This window comes from Candoia aspera, chromosome 11, assembly GCF_035149785.1.
Source record: "Candoia aspera isolate rCanAsp1 chromosome 11, rCanAsp1.hap2, whole genome shotgun sequence".
NCBI classification, from domain to species: Eukaryota; Metazoa; Chordata; class Lepidosauria; order Squamata; family Boidae; genus Candoia; species Candoia aspera.
The window spans coordinates 6688422-6706112 of record NC_086163.1 but is presented as its reverse complement, the minus strand read 5'-3'; the positions used below and the strand labels follow the sequence as shown (position 1 = coordinate 6706112).

The 17691-nt window shown below is 43.1% G+C and overlaps 1 protein-coding gene across 4 annotated transcripts in view; it reads right to left on the bottom strand.

Annotated features, from left to right (window-relative positions):
- ESRP2 (epithelial splicing regulatory protein 2) overlaps positions 1-12774 on the bottom strand; it is a 69863-nt gene extending 57089 nt beyond the window's left edge. For all 4 annotated transcript variants that reach the window (XM_063313038.1, XM_063313039.1, XM_063313040.1 and 1 more), the window contains exons 1-3: positions 12656-12774; positions 12181-12343; positions 11063-11191 (exon numbers count right to left, since the gene is read on the bottom strand). In XM_063313038.1, coding sequence (XP_063169108.1) covers positions 11063-11191; positions 12181-12321 — 270 coding nt within the window. In that variant the 5' untranslated portion in view covers positions 12322-12343; positions 12656-12774. The remainder of the gene's footprint in view (positions 1-11062; positions 11192-12180; positions 12344-12655) is intronic.
- Between the last annotated feature and the right edge of the window lie 4917 nt (positions 12775-17691).

The window sequence follows — 17691 nt, the reverse complement described above, 5'->3', positions numbered from 1 at the left end:
TGGTCTAGGCATTGAGAAAAACCCAATCGCATGTATGGAAGCTGAAGGAAGAGCCAGTAAGATTATTACTTTGCCATATTAAAGGCTCCCTATTAGTGGAAGCTCTTGGGTCACAATGAAAGGCATAGCTATCTATAGCAATAATAATTAGCTGCTAAATAAGGGGGCAAAACTTGGTTGGATCCAGAGGATCAAGAATGGAAAGAACAATAAATATACAAATATTCAAACAGGAAAATAAAATAAATCTACTTGTTCTATTATTTCTGATTCAGTCCTGAGACTCAGTTTCTTCTCTAACCAGAGACTCAGACCTGAGATTTCATTTCAGTCCCTGGGATTCAGGAATTGACCAACAATCTCTGTTGACCCTGAGGGACAGAAAGTGATGGGCATATGGCAAACATTTGGGTGTTAGGCAGAGAAAGTGGTTTTCTTGAGCAAGCAAAGGTAGACTATATCCATGCCAAAGTTTAGCCAGTCAGTGTAGGAACTAAGTTCTTCTTGGTGGCCAGGCCAGGCCAGGCCGACTTTTTACACAAAATTATTTTCATGGAAAAGAGAACTAACTAGGAAACTGATAAGCTTTAAAGAAAAGCACCAGCCTGTAACATTATACTGATTTGCAGGAATGTCTTTGTGCCCCATAAGTGTCCCACTAATATGGAGAGCGAGAACCCATCCATCCTCTATCTAACTATCCATCCATCTACATCTACCTACCTACTCACCCATCCAACCATCCATCCCTACCTCCATCCATCATCCATCGGTCCATCCATGCCTCCATCCATTACCCATCCCTCCATCCATCCCTCCATCCATTACCCATCCCTCCATCCATTACCCATCCCTCCATCCCTCCCTCCCTCCCTCCCTACATGTGTCTGTTTGTCTATCCAGAGATTTGTATGGCCATCCATCTTAAAACACAACTCGGGGTGGCTCACAACAACAATAAAAACCCCAAACTCTAAAAACCATAAAACCATAGTTTTTTTTCTCCAATGGCAGGCCTTTTGTGAATGTGCCTACTACAGAACCTCAGCAAGGATGGTGTACCCTTAGTGGCAATTTACAAGTGAGGAGGCAGCCTTCTAACCAGTGCAAAGTGGAGCCTCTGAATTTAGACATTCTCAAGGAAGCTATGTGGCTACGTTGGAGGTGAACCCAACTGGACAGAAAGAAAACAGAGAAAGAAAAATGAAAGCTTCAGCATCTAATAATCAACTTTAAGTTTCCAGCTGGCTGATCCAAGTCACCTACATTCTGCAGGAGAGCTGGTGACGTGGCATTTTGCCCAAACCAAATCAGGTTTTCAAATCAAAAGGAAAGGAATCTAGCAGACTCAGCATTCCTGCTTAGTGTTTTTTTTTCCCCCAGGACAGGAGCAGAGACAAAAGGCAGAAATGTCAGAAAACAATCACTCCTGCATCGGGATAGGAGCCCTTCACCTTTCCAAGAGTCCATTGCAATTATCTGTTTGCTTCCTTTCTCTCCCTCTTCACAAATGCCATAAAATGGTTTTGCAAAACGGTTTGCAAGACCATGAAAACCAGGCAGAAGGGAAACACCGCCCTTCCACACAGGAGGGAGAAGGCAGGCTGCAGAACAGGTTTGCCTTGAAACACAATTGCAACTTGTTAATCAGCTTGTTGGAATCTCAGGAGGAAACCACCCCCCACCCACCCACCCACCCATCCTTTCAGCCTCAAGGATTGCAAGCATCTACCCAGTTTCCTGCAGACTTAGCTGATGGTGGGAAGGCATCAGCTCTGCTCTTTGGCTGCCAGCCTTTGCTAACCCTTTCACAAATGGACCAGCTTGGAGGTGACCCCTCCAAGTCAGCTGAACCCTGCATTCCACATCTCCCTCAATCACAGGGCCACAGTCTTTTGAGAGCAGGGAACACACCTGGAATTCCAAGAGCATGTTCAGGGCAGTCTCACAAAATGGCTGCCATGTTGGATATGAGTACTTGCCAGATGCCAAGAATCTACAAGGAGGCAAGCTAGGAAGGTTGCTCCCTACTCCTACTCCTCCCTCCCAGGATACTTCCTACCACCTGGTCTGATTTCTGAGCAGATGGGCAGTCTTTCATTTTGGCTGCCATCTCATTCCCTGCAGAGTATACCCAAAGCCTTGTTGAGCACGTGAAATGAGCATTATGGTTGACACTAGCAGTTTGTAGCATGATCGTTTCTCTTTACTTATTTTTGATTAAATAATTTTTTAAAATTGGTCTGAGGTGCTTTTTTGCTTACTCCTGCGCCAGTTTAGCTTTTCCTGTTTCTTTCTTAGATTTGTATTCTGTCGGTCTTATATTCTATTTTATGTGTCTTAATTATATCTTGAACAATTACTAACTAATAAAACATTTAATTTTTTTTCTTTATAAACATTGGGTAGGGCAGTGTTTCTCAACCTTGACTACTTTAAGATGTGTGGACTTCAACTCCCAGAATTTCCAGCCAGCCATGCAGGCTGGGGAATTGTGGGAGTTGAAGTCCACTCATCTTAAAGTTGCTAAGGTTGAGAAACACTGGGGTAGGGCCTGGACCCTGGTAAATGCTAAGAGAGGCACTCCATCACAATTATCTGTTCATATATGAGATGATTATGGCGTTCATTCACAAAGTATGGATGCTTATAAGGACCCCATTACACAGGCTTGCAGTTTAACTCAAAGGTCTTCTTGCTATTCCCCACTTTTATCGTAAGAACTAGCCTGTCAACCATTTAAGTAACTCTGCTTCTGCTTTTTAATTAGTGATGTTATAAACATTCAGTCTACATCTATTTGAGGCATTTTAAAGGAAAGATAATATATCCTGCAAGTTAAATGAAGGGAAGTCATTATTAGAAGATGTGACATTTTGCTATTTATCCTTCTTTAGCATGGAAACATATAAAGACCACCTGTACAACAAGTACTTCTGTGTTTGTGTGTGTGTGTGAGAGAGGGACAGAGAGAGAACACATAATTTTTTGCTGTCTGTGAATCTGGAAAAATATTCCGATATTTCTAGTAGCTGAACCTAAAACTTAATTCCTTTGGCATACAGTTCCCCAACAGCTGGATGAAGCTACCCAGTCTGTCTTCCATTAATTTGTTTTTGTCCTATCCATAATTTAAAATGAACTCCATCTTTATAATAATCAGAATTGCTTAATTTTGCCTCACTTCAGTTTTCCAATTTGTGTCTTTCCCCTAAAGATACAGAACTTTAATTGCATTGTTTGCACGCTGGGGATCAGTGACGGTAAGTGTTGTGCTCTCATCCCTGAGGTGCCAGATAGAATCCAAGTTGCAATCTGACACCAGAGCCAAATCACTAAAGCATAATCTGGATGCCTATAATCTTCTTTCATGGGCCTTCTTCTTCCATTTCAACACTACCCATCACTACCTGATGGAATATTCTGCAAAACTGAAAGAAAGCATGTTATTTTGTTTTGGTTTAAGATAATACCCTAATTTGGCACTTGGAGTATGCTTATCTCTTCCTTCCTGATGCACTCTAGATGTGTTCTAATTCAGTTCCTATCATCCTCAGCCCCCATGGCTTCCTGTTTCCTGCAGCTGCTTCTGGTGGGAATTGAGAGATATCTCTATATAGACGTAGATAACCTGTGGAACTCCAGATGTTTCTGAACACCCACTCCCAGCAGCTGTAGAAAGCTTGCCCAATAGCATGGGATGCTGAGAGTCCAGAAACATCTGGAGTATCAGAGTTTGTCTTCCCTGCACTGTTGGACCTGGGATGTTCCCCTTTCAGAGCTATGACTTGCTGGGGGTGCAAGGGCGAGTGTTAGATGAATTGAAGTGAGAAAAGGGAAAGAACATGCGCTCAGAATGTTTTGCCATAAAGAATACCAACTCTCACCACAGATACGCAAACAAAAATCACAAAGTATTGCGGGTACTATTCACTGTGCTCATAAGAAGCATCTTTCACTCAAGCTATTGTCACATGTGCAATGAAAGCATCAGCTTGGAATGCATGACATGGAAGCATGACCTTCCCCCAGCAACCCTTGAGTGTTAAGGCATCGTCCTAATGGAATCGCATAAAAGGAAAAACGGTTGACACTTCTTTTGTTTTGCATTATAAAACTCTGCATCAGTCCCGCATGTACTGGTGGATTTGTAAACATGGGCAATACTTGTATCAGGTCCAACCAAAATGGCTTCAAAGAGCAAGCACATTTTTGAGATCTCCAGAACTACAAGATGATGCACAAAGGTCCAGGTGAGAGAAAGCAAGATTTTTTATAAATACAGTATTATCATAGACAAATAAAAAGCTGACTTGCTATGGTAGCCTTTCAAACCTGCAGCTTCTAATTATAGTTGACTCCTATCATTCACTGACAGCATGCCCTATGATTGTACTGACTAGGGGTTATGGCCGATGTAACCTACACTTCTGGAGGGCACCAGGCTGAGGAAGGAGCAAAAAACACACTTGAGAAACAAGAATGCCATTCAACTTCCCCAGTATCTTCTTACATCCTCTGTAGCAACCTGAGTTCCTTTGAGGGGGCAGAAAGAGAGGCGTTGATAAGGAAGGTATAGACTATGCCAAGCAAAAGATAAACCTATACATCCCAATCACTTCTGGGATTACATATCACAGCCAAATGGTCTCAGTAGACCAGCATCATTCCTTGGCTCCCCTGCCCTTAAACCTGACTTGGAGATGTACCTTGAGTTAACCAATATCTACAGGCACTCTTGTGTCTGCCCTGCCATTAAGTGAAGATGCTCTTCGAACTTCGTGAGTTTTTCAGTAAGAATATATCACCCATCTAGCCCTTCCTTCTGCTGGATTAATCAGGAATAAGCAAGGAGAATTATCGTTGTAAGAAAAGTCTGAAGTTAGATGATAAACTGGCTATTTTGTGCCCAGTTACATGTTTGAGTGGTTAGGATGGCGTTTCTGGGGCATAACACATGCACAGGGTGGGAGCTGCAGGCGCTGCCCACCTTTGACAAAAGCTGGCTTCTCAATGGCACATCAGGTTTGGACATTGATGATGCTGAGCCCATATATGTGCAGACACAACCCTACCTCTTTTCTCTGCTAACATTACCCTGTGACTAAGATGCTCACCTCCACCTACTGAAAGATTTCTCTGGCCAATTGGGTAGCGGCATCTAGTATCTCAGCTGAGCTTGAAAAGCAAAGCATGGTCAGACGAGGGTTTATACTTGGATAGGAGACTGCAAGGAAATCCCAGGATTGTAACAAATAAAACATTTTAAAAAGAAAAAAGAAAAAAAATCTTGGCAATACAAACAACCTTTTACTGTTGCCAAGGAGATCACATGGCTATGTCCGTGTAAGCATTAGGAATCAAGCTTGACTTGAAGGATTTTTTTTTTACTTTAAATCAGAGAATTCTTCTTCCCAAAGAAGCATCCATATGTCTGAACCTCTTTCATTAAGGATACTCCATAAAGCAGGGAAATCCATACTTCCTTTTGAAAGATTGTGCACTGTGGTTAAGAGCATCAAAAGCTGCCATGTCTTCTGCACTGAAACATCGCCTAACACGGATTTGACCTTACATCAACTCCTATTTTGAAACAGGTTTCCATGTTTTCAATTATACCTCCACAGACAACACTGCAAGAGAATCCTCAGAGGGGATTTTAAGAACCTGGTAGAATTAGCTGACAACATTTAAATAAAATATACACAGTCAGTAAAAAGCACAAGCGTGTTCCTAGTCTGCCTGGAAATTCAACAAGCTCTTTAAATAAGCATAGATGCCCAGGTTCACTAGAAAACATTTTCAGCAGTGCAAAATAGAGATAAGCCAGTTTCTATCACTCTGCCAATAAACTCCCAGACAGATGGTTGTCTAGCCTCAGCTTGAACACAAACAATGAAAGGGACCCAGCCCATTACTGCCTTGGATTAATGGGTCTACGGTCAAACTGCCCTTTCAGCTAAGGAAACCCTTCTTAGTGTTCCACCAAAATCTGTCCTTCTGTATCGTAAGATGGCCTGTCCTGATTGTGACCTTCTTCTGCATGGCACCTCTTCAGGGAGCTATCACTGAATAATAGGAACACCATACTTTCTAATAAAAACAAACAAATAAATAAATCTGCAAGCCTTTAAGCTGTGCATTCAAATGGATACCTTCTAGGATAGAAATTGATTTGTGGGACATGAAGAGTAGCAGCAGAGCCACAGAGGTCTTGATAGATTCCAACTGCAGATCTAAATGTTTATTCTTAAAGGGGCAATGTGTCTACAATGTAAAGTATACAGTGTCACTCCTATTGTTCGGGTTAACTCATTCCACAAAAATCCGGCTTCCTTCACCAGGACAAAGAGCAGTCTGCTAATGTGTGCAGAAGGTGGAGCTCACTTGACTGCTTGTCCTGAGCCTGGCCAAGATTTGCTCACTTGAACAGCCTGGAGGTCCACTTTCCCTTTTTTCAACCCATGTCTGCAGGACCCAGATGCTTTCCTGTTGTGTGTCATTTCTCCACCCAAAGTAACGCATTGTATTTGGTCTTTTGTGGGAAATTTGCCAAGGACAGTAGCATTCCTGAAAGCTGTTCTTACTTTAGCACACTGATTTTGCACAACCTCTTGGTTCTGTCCCACAGACTTGGCAAAGATCCTCCTGAAATTGTCAAGAAGTCCATTGGGTTTCCACCAGAAAAGAGATGGTCTTGAATCATCTTGGGTCTCATATCAAAGAGACAGGGTGTAGATATCACGTTACACCCAAATATGGTTGGGATTTGGCTTTGGCTTAGCAGGTCATGTGAATCCACCAATCTGGATTGTAAATCATGATCTGTAGATGGAGTGATGCTTGTCAAGCTAGTTTTGGCTTATTCAAGAAGCTATGTTTAAGAACTTAGATATGTGAACTCAGTCATTGCAGGCTTATAAAGCAAGGGGCAGTAGAAGGCAAGCTTTTCAACAGCTACATTAACCTTTGGGGGGGGGTGATTTACAATTTATGATTTTCATCATGCAATTAGCTTATTCACTGTGGCTTCTTCCATGCAGTATAACCTGCCTCTAAAACCATAGCTTAATTTAATGTGTGTGCCCAGCCAACTACGGCCTTTCCCATAAACCACGATTATAACAATCCATGACTTGGTGCAGCATGTGAAGTTGGGCAAATGTGCTAAGAATGGGCAAGCCTAAGTTACAATTTATGATAACAGGATACCGTCTAATAAAAGTATTGAACATAATTATGGTGTGTCTCTTAACAAGTGAGAATGAGAGGGAGGGAGGCAGCAGAACGGCAAAGTGTATTTAACTAAGCCCCTCTGGCTGTCTTTGGCTGCAAGAGGCAGGGCAAGATCTAACTTGTAGCCAGAATACTGACTTTGGAATAATTTCCGAACCACCAAAAAGTCACTCTGCAGTCTTTCGTGAAATTCATGCAACTGCAAGGTGGAAGAATAGAAATATACCGTATCTAGTGGCTTCCCCCTCTTAGAAATACTCCAGTTTTTCCAGAGGCTTCTGTGTGCCTATAATTAAGGGCGATTCAGCTCAATAAGCACATAGAAGAGACGACATCCAGCAACTCTGAAATAGCACAGCACATTCAGGGCCATTTTCCAGGCAGATACCTGTCAAAGAAGCGGCGACCCACTAACCTGTTTTACCTCCTAAGCAAGTTTATAGAATAAACACACTTACAATGATTCAAAGGAGATACAAGGAACGGCATTCAACAAAGCTTGGCCATTGGAACTTTCCTACTTTCAAATTTTTCCCTCCAGTTTCCAACCCAAAGCTTGGAAAGATACATAGGGAAAAAAAGGGTTAGCCAAACACATTTACATCATGTGAGCTTTGAACTCAGCTAGCAAAGCTTTTCCTCGTGTTTAGAGTAACCCCCAGAAAAGGAGCAGGGTTATCCTGCAACTTCGTGGGACTTCGGGAAGAAGAGCCTTGAGCGCGTTCATACGTCATTGTGAGCCAGAACAAACCAACAATCACGTGGGGTTCTACCAAGCTTGCGATCCAGCTTCCTAAAACTCTACATCAGCCTTCTTCAACCTAGTACCTCCTAGGTGGGTTAGATAATTTATTTATTTCTACATAGTAGCGCCCCTGGGCAGCATCCATAATAAAACAATCCAATCCATAAAAATCATTCAAAGCAACCCATTTCAATTAAATAGATAACAACTAAAAACAAAATGGTGGAAAAGCGTACAAAAGAGTATTCAGTTAACCGTCATATATCCACCTAGCAGGCTCCACTCTAACATGAGATCCCCAGGCCAGATGACAGAACCATGTTTTAAGGGCCAGACTGGCATATCCACTACCATATTAGTGGGGGATTATGAAAAATGTCGTCTGACCCTTTTGGATAGCACTATCCAGTTCTCAACTTAGTTTGCTTTTGTTCTATTTTAATACAACAGGTTCTAGCCCCTGTGAAGGTTAAGAAACAGAGTAAAGTTACCAGATTTACATAACACATGGATCATCCCAGAGAACATATGGAGTTACCAACAACAGATTGGAAAAATGGGTGGGAAGAAGGCATTTCATATACAGTATATCAAGCTCTAAACACAGGCTAGCAATTATCAACATGTCAGACTTCCAGGAAAACAACAGAAGAAAATAGGCTTCCAATCACAAGAAATATACTGGATTTACCTCTTTTTTTTAAAAAAAAAAGATATATAATTTATAATTTAAATTTCTAAGGCCACCCATTGGCCAACTTTTTAAATAATGTTATGCTGAACAAGTATCCTGCATTTTTCCCTACCAGTCTTCATTCAGTTTGATGAAAGAGAATTCACTTTTGATTTTGTTTTCAAAGAGCAGGAGAATTTCAGAGAAACTCTGCGAGGCAGAAGGCAGCCGACTTGCATTTATTTAATCCTGAAATAGCCAGGGAGGTTGGGGGGTGGTCTGCACATGACTTGTTTTTATTTGTACCATCTTCTCTCCAATGGTATGAAGCCCTCAGGAAGGAATTTCTTCCAGGAGCTTCTGAGTATGAATGTGGCCATCTCTGCAAGGGAAATCTTGCCTTTGAGACATTATTGGACAATTACTGGAAAAGTTCCCCTGCAGAATTCAGAGAAATGATGAAGAACTGGATGAAGATTTGGTTGAGAATTTTGAAATTTGTGCTCAGCTCCAGGGTTTGTTTGAGAAGAAGATGATACCCTTTCCTATTTCAGGTCCAAGGGGTGGCAGTTCCTTCTTTCTCCATCACTGTTCAGAAACAGAAATCTTCTCCCTCCCACACACACAAAAAAGCAACAGAACAGTTTTAGGATACAAAGCTATGGAAGGCAACAGCTTTCTTCTCCATCTCCTTGTGGTCACCTCTTAGAACTACCTGTTCTACCTTGCCTGATAAAAAGGCCATCTTTAGCAGGATGCATGTACCAGAAGTAAGTTAGGAGTTGGTTCTCCATTGGCTGGGCCAGCTGAGAAGGTTGGAATTGAGGTCCAACATGTATGGGGTAGAGAGTGCAGTATATGTAGCAAAACTACCCCAAAGGTGGTTGCCCTGCCAATGCAAGCATTCAACCTCTTTTAGAACAGGGCACAGCTAGACCTCAGGACAGATGATGCTTCCAAAGGCTTTAGATATGATTTGCCACATTTAAGAGAGGAGATTACTTGTAAAGGAATGCAGAGGTGACTTTGAGGAACGGTTATGGGATGTGAAACAGCTACTCAGTCCTGGGAAAGTGGGAAGTATGGGAAAGAAACTCAGAACAGCCTTGCCTTGATTCTGTTGGGGAGCAGAGAGAAACCGTGCAGGCTTTTGAGATTTTGCTATTACACTCCACATCAAGAGAGTAGCAACTTTGGAATCCTTGTGGTGTCTGCTTCCTAATCTGGCCTACCTTGGAAGGCTGGCATCATCAAAAACATGGAGAGTAATTAAATCAAATTAGCACAATTAAAATTAATGATTAATTATATTTAATTAAGCATCCCCGCACCCACTTTCTTTGGATATGCCCTCCATCCTGCTCTGGCTGTGGCTCAGTCCAAACAACTTCGTACAACTTTGCTGTAGAGGATGCCAAAGTGGTCTTACACATTCCGCAGCTTCAGGCAAGCCCACCAGAAGTTTCTTGCAACCCTTGAAAGCTTCCAAACCGAACCGCCACACAACTCCCTCATATAAAAACGTTCAGAGAGAATGCGCACATGCATTTGTCACCGAGTACAACATTAAGCAATCAAGTCTATACCTGAATGGGCCGCCCTGAACTAGCTAACCAAACGTTCCAATCATAATCATTCTCAGCAATGATTTAGGACATCTGAGGTTTCAAAATAGCTCATACGTTGGTTTACAGTCACGCATCCTGCTAAGCCAGGATTTCCAAAAAATGATTTGCTGAACAAGTCATAAAGGTGCGGTTGACATGTAACACAAAGTGGGCTTGTACATATCAGGCCAAACCAACCAACCAAGTTAATTTGGCACCAAGTGCAAACCCAGCTACTATCTTAGCAAAGAGATGCCTCCCTTGGGTGGTGAAGGAAAGGACAGATGGCGGCCAGCTCGTAATTTATAGCGGAGGTGAGATTTTTAGCTAAGGAGCTTCTGACCACCCTCCCCTTTGCACTTTCTAACTGCACTACCTTCTAGCACTCATCACCGGCCATCAACTAAACAGTATTGGTGGTGGTCACCCAACACAACTAAGCTACACTTCGTTTAACCACGTTTACTGAACAAACCCCAGTGGGCTGCATTCAACCACAAACCCTGGTTTACAGTTCAGATTGGCTGGACATGCCAGGTGGGGATCAAATAAATAAGCGAAAGCAAACAGCTCCTGGCTTAGGGTGCTGTGTGAACTCAGCCATTGCAGGCAGCAGCCGATGTGGCCGCACACGTGGCAGCCGGGCCCATCGGCCTCCCTGCAGAGTAAACATGCTCGGCTTGGCAGGGGTGAACAACGGGGTCGCCTGACCATTTCCAAAGCGAAAGTCTCCTATTTGCTTGATTGCATCAGTCGGAATCCAGCTCCCTGCGTTCAGAATTAACCCTCCCCTATCCTCACCTGTTGGAGAACCCGATCCAGAGGCTCCGCTTTACTCAGGCTGTCTGGGCTTAACCCTGTCAGTTCTCGGCATTGCTCACTTAGCTCCAAATTGTCAGCCTTCACCAAGCATTTGTGCAGTGTCCCTACCTGAAAATGTTTAACAAAGAGGGCAGAGGGGAAGGGGGGAGGGGGAAGGGGAAAAAAAAAAGTAAAACTCTAGGAACTTGATGGAGCAGCTGTAAAAATAAATGCATTTTAAAGGGAAGTTAGACCCACTGCTGGCAATGTTGAGGTTGGAAGGGATGGTTCAGGATGCATTTGTTAATTTCACAAACATCCCGCCTTGTTTTCCACCCTTCAAGGAGATTCACAGCCTTCCCATAAATATATATATATATTTTTTTAAGAGACCCGGCTGCAATTGTTTCAACATTCTAGTGGGGAAAGACAGGTTTATCACATCAGAATGGCTTCATTCTAGTGACTGCTGGGGAGCCCTTGTCCCTCTATGTTTCTTTCCAAATTATTAACATGAAGTTCACTTTGGTGGGGGGGAGGAAGAAAGTAAACACAGGGACTGGACCTAGTTCTTTTTTTAATCACATAAAACAGGTTTTCCCCCACTCTGGTTTAATCCCCGTATCAAGCGACAGGTTCCCAAAGCAAACATGCAGGCCTGATTTCAAACACAGAAACAAAAAGGTACTCATCCAATATCCCAAACATGGTTAAAAGGTCAGTTTCTAAAAGAAGCAGAAGCATGGGCCTTTAGACCCTCTAAAACATGAAAACGCTTCTGGGGGGATCGTGCGTGCGGGAGAAGACCAATTCTTTTGCAACCTGGATTTTGCTCTCCTCGTCAATTTCAAGGAAGAATTTGAGCTGAGCCTTAATCGTTCGGATCAATAGCTTCTCCCATCCCACCCCCACCCCAAAACCAGGTTTTGGGAGAAGAGCAACGCTTAGCCCAGTCCTGAATATGTTTGCCCAGATAGAAATCCCACTTGGCCGGGATGGGTGCGAGAGAAGATGGATCTCTGTTAAGTGCAGGTAGGACAGTGTTTGCCTTCCTTTGCTTTTTCTGCCTTTCTTTTGCAAATTGCCCAACTTTGTACAAAGAGTTTGGGAAGCCATACCTTCTTGCTGGGAAGATCCACAACTTGCCACACCAAGAGAATTAGTTCCCTTTCATCGGACCCCAGCTTAGCCCCATTTTCACCAGCGGTTGCCCCAAACAAGAGCACCAAACAGTCACTGTGCGAAGAAGCAGCCGTCATGACCACAGAGGGGGGGGAACAGCTACAATCAAAAGCAGAGGTGAAGTAGAAGAAAAAAAAAGGGGGAGAAAGAAGGAAGGAAAAAAGAACAAAAAAAGAAAAAAGAACGGGAGAGAGAGAAAGAGAGAGAGAGAGAGAGAAAAAGTATAAAACAAGCCAAACACAAAAACTTGCAAATAAAGGGCACCCCCTTCCTCAAGTGATCAAAGGGAAGATATAAAAAGGACAATCTCAGAAAAGCCAGGACTATGGGGAAGGGAACAGGGTGAAGGTAGCTAAGATTCAAATAATTATAATGAAGGAAAGAAAAAGAGGTATTCGTTTGCTGTTGTACCTGGATTCTAGGTGAACTCTTTCTCCCCAGCTCTAACTGGGGGACAAAATTAACAAGCAGTCCGTTTGTCTCCCTCTGACATCATGGCAGGAACCCAGCCTAGGTTTTAAAAAAAAATCTTTTTTCTTGCTCTCCTTTTCCTAAGTTACCTGCCCATCAGTGAAAGCACGTGACCTGAGTCAATTTCCCAACAGGCGAAGCCATTGGGCCCAGAGAAAAGGTAGAGGTGGGACCTCGAGGAAAATCCACGCCCAGCTGAGTCTACCTGATTGGATTTGTGTCCGTTTTGTTGTTGAGGGAGGGAGACAGAGAGATCAGAAGGGAAACTCCCTTTCTCAATTTTAGCTTTAACTTCAGGAAGTGCCTTAACCTTTTTTTTTTTTAATCCTTTTCCACTCTTTCTCTCTCCTCTCTTTTTCAGGAGTCCTTTATCAGTGAGTGGAATCCAATTTCCTTGCCATAATTCTTTCCAAAATGCACAAGGTGCCTCCCTGGAGAGCTTCCCCCAAAGATTTCTGGTCCAACTATCTTGTGTTGGGCTGTCACCTAGTTACCTGCCCATTTAGGTCACCTGGAATTTAGATGTGGCTCTTTGGATCTGAAGGAACATTGTGAAATTGTTGAACTGGAGAATAAGTCTTAAAGCTGTAGGAGCTCTGATCAGATCCTGCTCCATGCAAAACTCACACAAAGTGACATGTTTCTGCTGTTGTGAGTAAACAGCCACAATCTCAGACTATAAGGCTAGTTCTCTGGGTGTCTTGAGAAGCAAAACCTTTTAGGTTGAAGAAAACTGGCTTCTAAAGCAGTGTTTTTCAAACTTGGCAACTTTGAGACGTGTGGACTTCAAGTCCCAGACTTGAAGTCCACACGTCTCAAAGTTGCCAAGTTTGAAAAACACTGTTCTAAGGAATAGTGACTAACTGGACAAGTCTTCCAAATGCAGGCAGATCATCAATTTCTATGAGAGCATACTGGCTGTTTTAATTTCTATTTCCTTTTTCTGTTCTCCTTTTTTTGACTCCCAGCAGAGAAACTGCCTTTATTAAAAGCAGCTGTACTACACAACCCATAGTCACCAAAGCCCTAACTATTTTAGGCCTGCATTTATGTTCTTAGAATGAACAACCAGCTGTCTTGGAAAAGCTCACATGTTGCATGCAGGAGATTGAGCTTATTTTCCCATACCTCAAGGTACAAATCCTGAGATCAGATTCCAGAAATACCCTTTGGAACTAACAGGGGTGCAAGGAGAGCACCTGGATGAAAATCTTTAAAGCAGTCCCCCATTTCCCTGGGCCTGCTGCAACTGCTTTGAAGAGTTGCAAACAGGTACAGGTGGTCCTCACTTAACGACCACTTGTTCAGCAACAAAGTTACGACAGCGCTGAACAAGTGGGACTTATGACCAGTCCTTGTAGTTGCAGCCATCGTAGTATCCCCGTGGTCACGTGATTGCGATTTGGGCATTCGGTGACCGGCCCACAATTATGACATTGCAGCATCCTGCAGTGATTTGCGACCTTCCCTGACAGCTTCCCACAAGCAAAGTCAGCAGGGAAGCAGGCAGGAAGTTGCAAGTCGGGACGTGAGGTCCTCGCTTAATGACCATGCGCAATTTGCTTAATGATGTCAACCAGCACTTCTGGAACTGCTGTTGCTAAGTGGCTTGGTCATGTGATGTCACACTTAATGACCATGCTGCTTAGCAATGAAGTTTCCTGTCCCAATTACCGTTGTTAAGCAAGGACTGCTTGTACTATCCCTGTGCAACCCCCCAAAGCAAAATACATTTTCAGAGTTAAATCTGAAGCATTGCACTGCCCTACTGCATCCTGCCTTCAGCTCCTGAATGAAAAGTGATATATAAATCTAATAAATCAATGAACACACAATAAATATTTCAGGCTTTGCTACTGTTTTAGCTTTTCTTTTTTTTTAAGTGAACCTAATAAGCCACTCAGAGCAATAGGTGAGCTGCATATATTTTTTGCGTATACATTTTCCAAATAAACAAATAAACAGAGAAATGGCAATAGAATAGCTAAATATTTTGAAGGTGGAGGAGCCCTTACTCGAATTTCATAATCCTTCTTGTGAGTTATTATCCTAATTCTTCATCTTGGTGTTGTACAGGGAATCCTGGTTAATTTTGCTGTTAAATAAGTATTGGCTGGGGAATTCTGGGAGTTGAAGTCCACACATCTTAAAGTTGCCAAGATTGAGGAACAGTGTCCTAGATGGTCACAACACTGTCCTAGATAGAAATCTTATATAAATAATATTTTCAGGCAGACAAATTGGCAGACATCCTCCCCATTTGTTGTTTGTTGTAGCTGCTGTTATTATTTTTAAAATATGAAAAGCTGCTTTCCTCCACAAGGAAGCAGGTGGGCCACTTACTTCCTAGAAAACAGAAAGTACAATAATAATGATGATGATAATAATAATAATAATAATGGGGTGCTTTATTTGACTCATTTGTGGGAAGTGGGTCCATTTCTCCATAAAAAAAAAAAGGAAATGTAAACTAATGTGAGGGAACGCATCCTGGGTGGCTGGAACGGATGGTAGGAAGCAATTTCACCTATTTGTCTTCTGGGAAAATGGAAAGCGGCCACGCCCATCCCGGCAGCCATTTTGTGAGTGTGCCAACCTGCCTTCCTGGCAGCTGTTTTTGGGGAGGCTCCCCTTCTCCTTCTGCAAAGCCCAAATGGGCCCGGTAGATGCAAAAAATGGGGTTGCCTGCCCCCCTTGCTAGGGGCTGTTAGGAGTTAATCAGACCTTACAGAGAAGACTGTAGAAACACAGTAGGGAAAACTTAATGCAAACAAGAATCTGGGAACCTGCAAGGACAGGGATGGCTCGAAACAAGAGATGCTCCAAGGATTTTGTTTAAATGGTGCTAAAGCTAAAACTGAGGGTGTTCGTTGGACCCAGGGTGGGTGGAGGGCTCCCTTACCTGGCTGAGCGAATACCTGTCCCTTGAGTGGAAGTTAATTGAGTTCAGAATATAAGAAGATGGAAGTGTTTGCTTGGAACTCACAGGGCATTTGCAAAGGTGGAATGCGAAGTGGCTCTCCTAAATGCCTTCAGCAGCAGCTGCTTCGTTATGAGGTCCAGCATGGGAGGGGGCAGAGGAAAACAGCAGTTTGCGTTAGATAATTTGGGGAGGGGGGGAGAGAATGGTATAACAAGCAGCCATCTTGAAGGGGACCAGGAACAAGGCTGACATTTTCAGCCTGCCCTGCCCCTTCTCCAAAAGCTTCCTTCTCCTGCAAAAAAGGCTTCCGTTTTTCTACCTTATCCTCTGGGTGCTTCAAGATTTCTTTTCTTTCCTGTTTTTCTTGGATTGGGGTTCTGGGAGCGGGATTAGTTTTGAGCATTTTTCTCCACACCAGACCTGGGTTTTGAAGAGCTTAAATCTGAAATGGAGACCAGAAGATAGGAAGGCATCAATAAGCAGATCTGTTGAAAATGTAGGAGCCTGCTTCCACTTCGGTTTTGTAATCTTTGTTGTGAATTGTTATCCCCACCTGATGTCAGCCCTTCAAGGTTGGCCAGGTCAGGAAACAGACATCACAATAAATACTGGAACTCTACTGTATTGATATAGGTCAGTGTTTCACAAACTTGGCAACTTTAAGACCTGTGGACTTCAACTCCCAGAATTCCCTGGCTGGGGAATTCTGGGAGTTGAAGTCCACAGGTCTTAAAGTTGCCGAGTTTGAGAAACACTGATATAAGCCATAATAACAGAATGTTGAAATCCTGACAGTGTTTCCCTTTCCCTCCCTCTTGTACCAAAGAGAGAAGGCGGGCAATCCTGTTTTTCTTTTCCATAGTTTCCTGTTTTCGCAGGCTAAGCTCATGTTTTACTTGGTCACCGCATATTTTCTTCAAGATTATCTCTGTACTCGACCCCAGCTATCTAGTGTTATAAAGGAATTCTGCAAGGGGATCAATGCAACTGGTAGTTACTGCTTCTTTCAGATCCACAGACACACATCCAACAGACAGAGCTTGGACTGCCCCACCACCATCTTGACTTTTTTGACTCCCTCCTGCAGACACTCCTCCATTCATTCAATCAAGTTTCAGGCTAACTTTTGGAACTGACTTTGCTTTTAATTATAGCATTTTGGTTATTCTTAGCAGCTTATGTTATAACAGATTGTTTTATTGTTTATCGTTCTCTCCTTTTAATTGAAGAAGGTATTGTTCTTTTTTTTTTATAGATCTCTCTGGGCTCCTTTGGAAAACCAGATTACAAATAAAAAACAAGACGACACATTAATTCGAGATTCAACCATCAAAGACTAAGGCAGTTCTCCTTGACAGGAAAGTTGGAGTAAACAGTTGTAGTAAAGGTAAAGGTAAAGGTTTCCCTTGACGTAAAGTCCAGTCGTGTCCGACTCTAGGGGGCGGTGCTCATCTCCGTTTCTAAGCCTTGGAGCCGGCGTTGTCCCTAGGGACACTTCCGGGTCATGTGGCCAGCATGACGACTCGGAACGCCGTTACCTTCCCGCCGAAGCGGTACCAATTAATCTACTCACATTTGCATGTTTTCGAACTGCTAGGTAAGCAGGAGCTGGGACGAGCAACGGGAGCTCACCCCGCCACGCGGTTTCGAACCGCCGACCTTCCGATCGACAGCTCAGCGGTTTAACCCGCAGCGCCACCGCGTCCCTAGTTGTAAGTTATACATACAGTTGTAAGTTATACATAAATGGTAAAAAACTGGAGGAAATACGTGAGTTAATGTTCCTTGGTTTTCTGACGATCTTAGTCCAGTTGCACTGAGATTGCGGCGTTTATGTGATTCCCCAAGTCTACTCAAGAGCCTGGGGATTTCCAGGCAGTCCCCCATTCACTTCCTAACCACAGCCGACCCTATTTAGCTTCTCAGATCTCCCCCAAAACATTGGAAAAGCTAGCCATCTATAAGATATTAATAATAAAGCTTTTTTGAAGATTCTAAGAGACTCTGGAGCAGGATATTAATTTGTGCTCCCTTTTTCCAAACTGCATCCTGT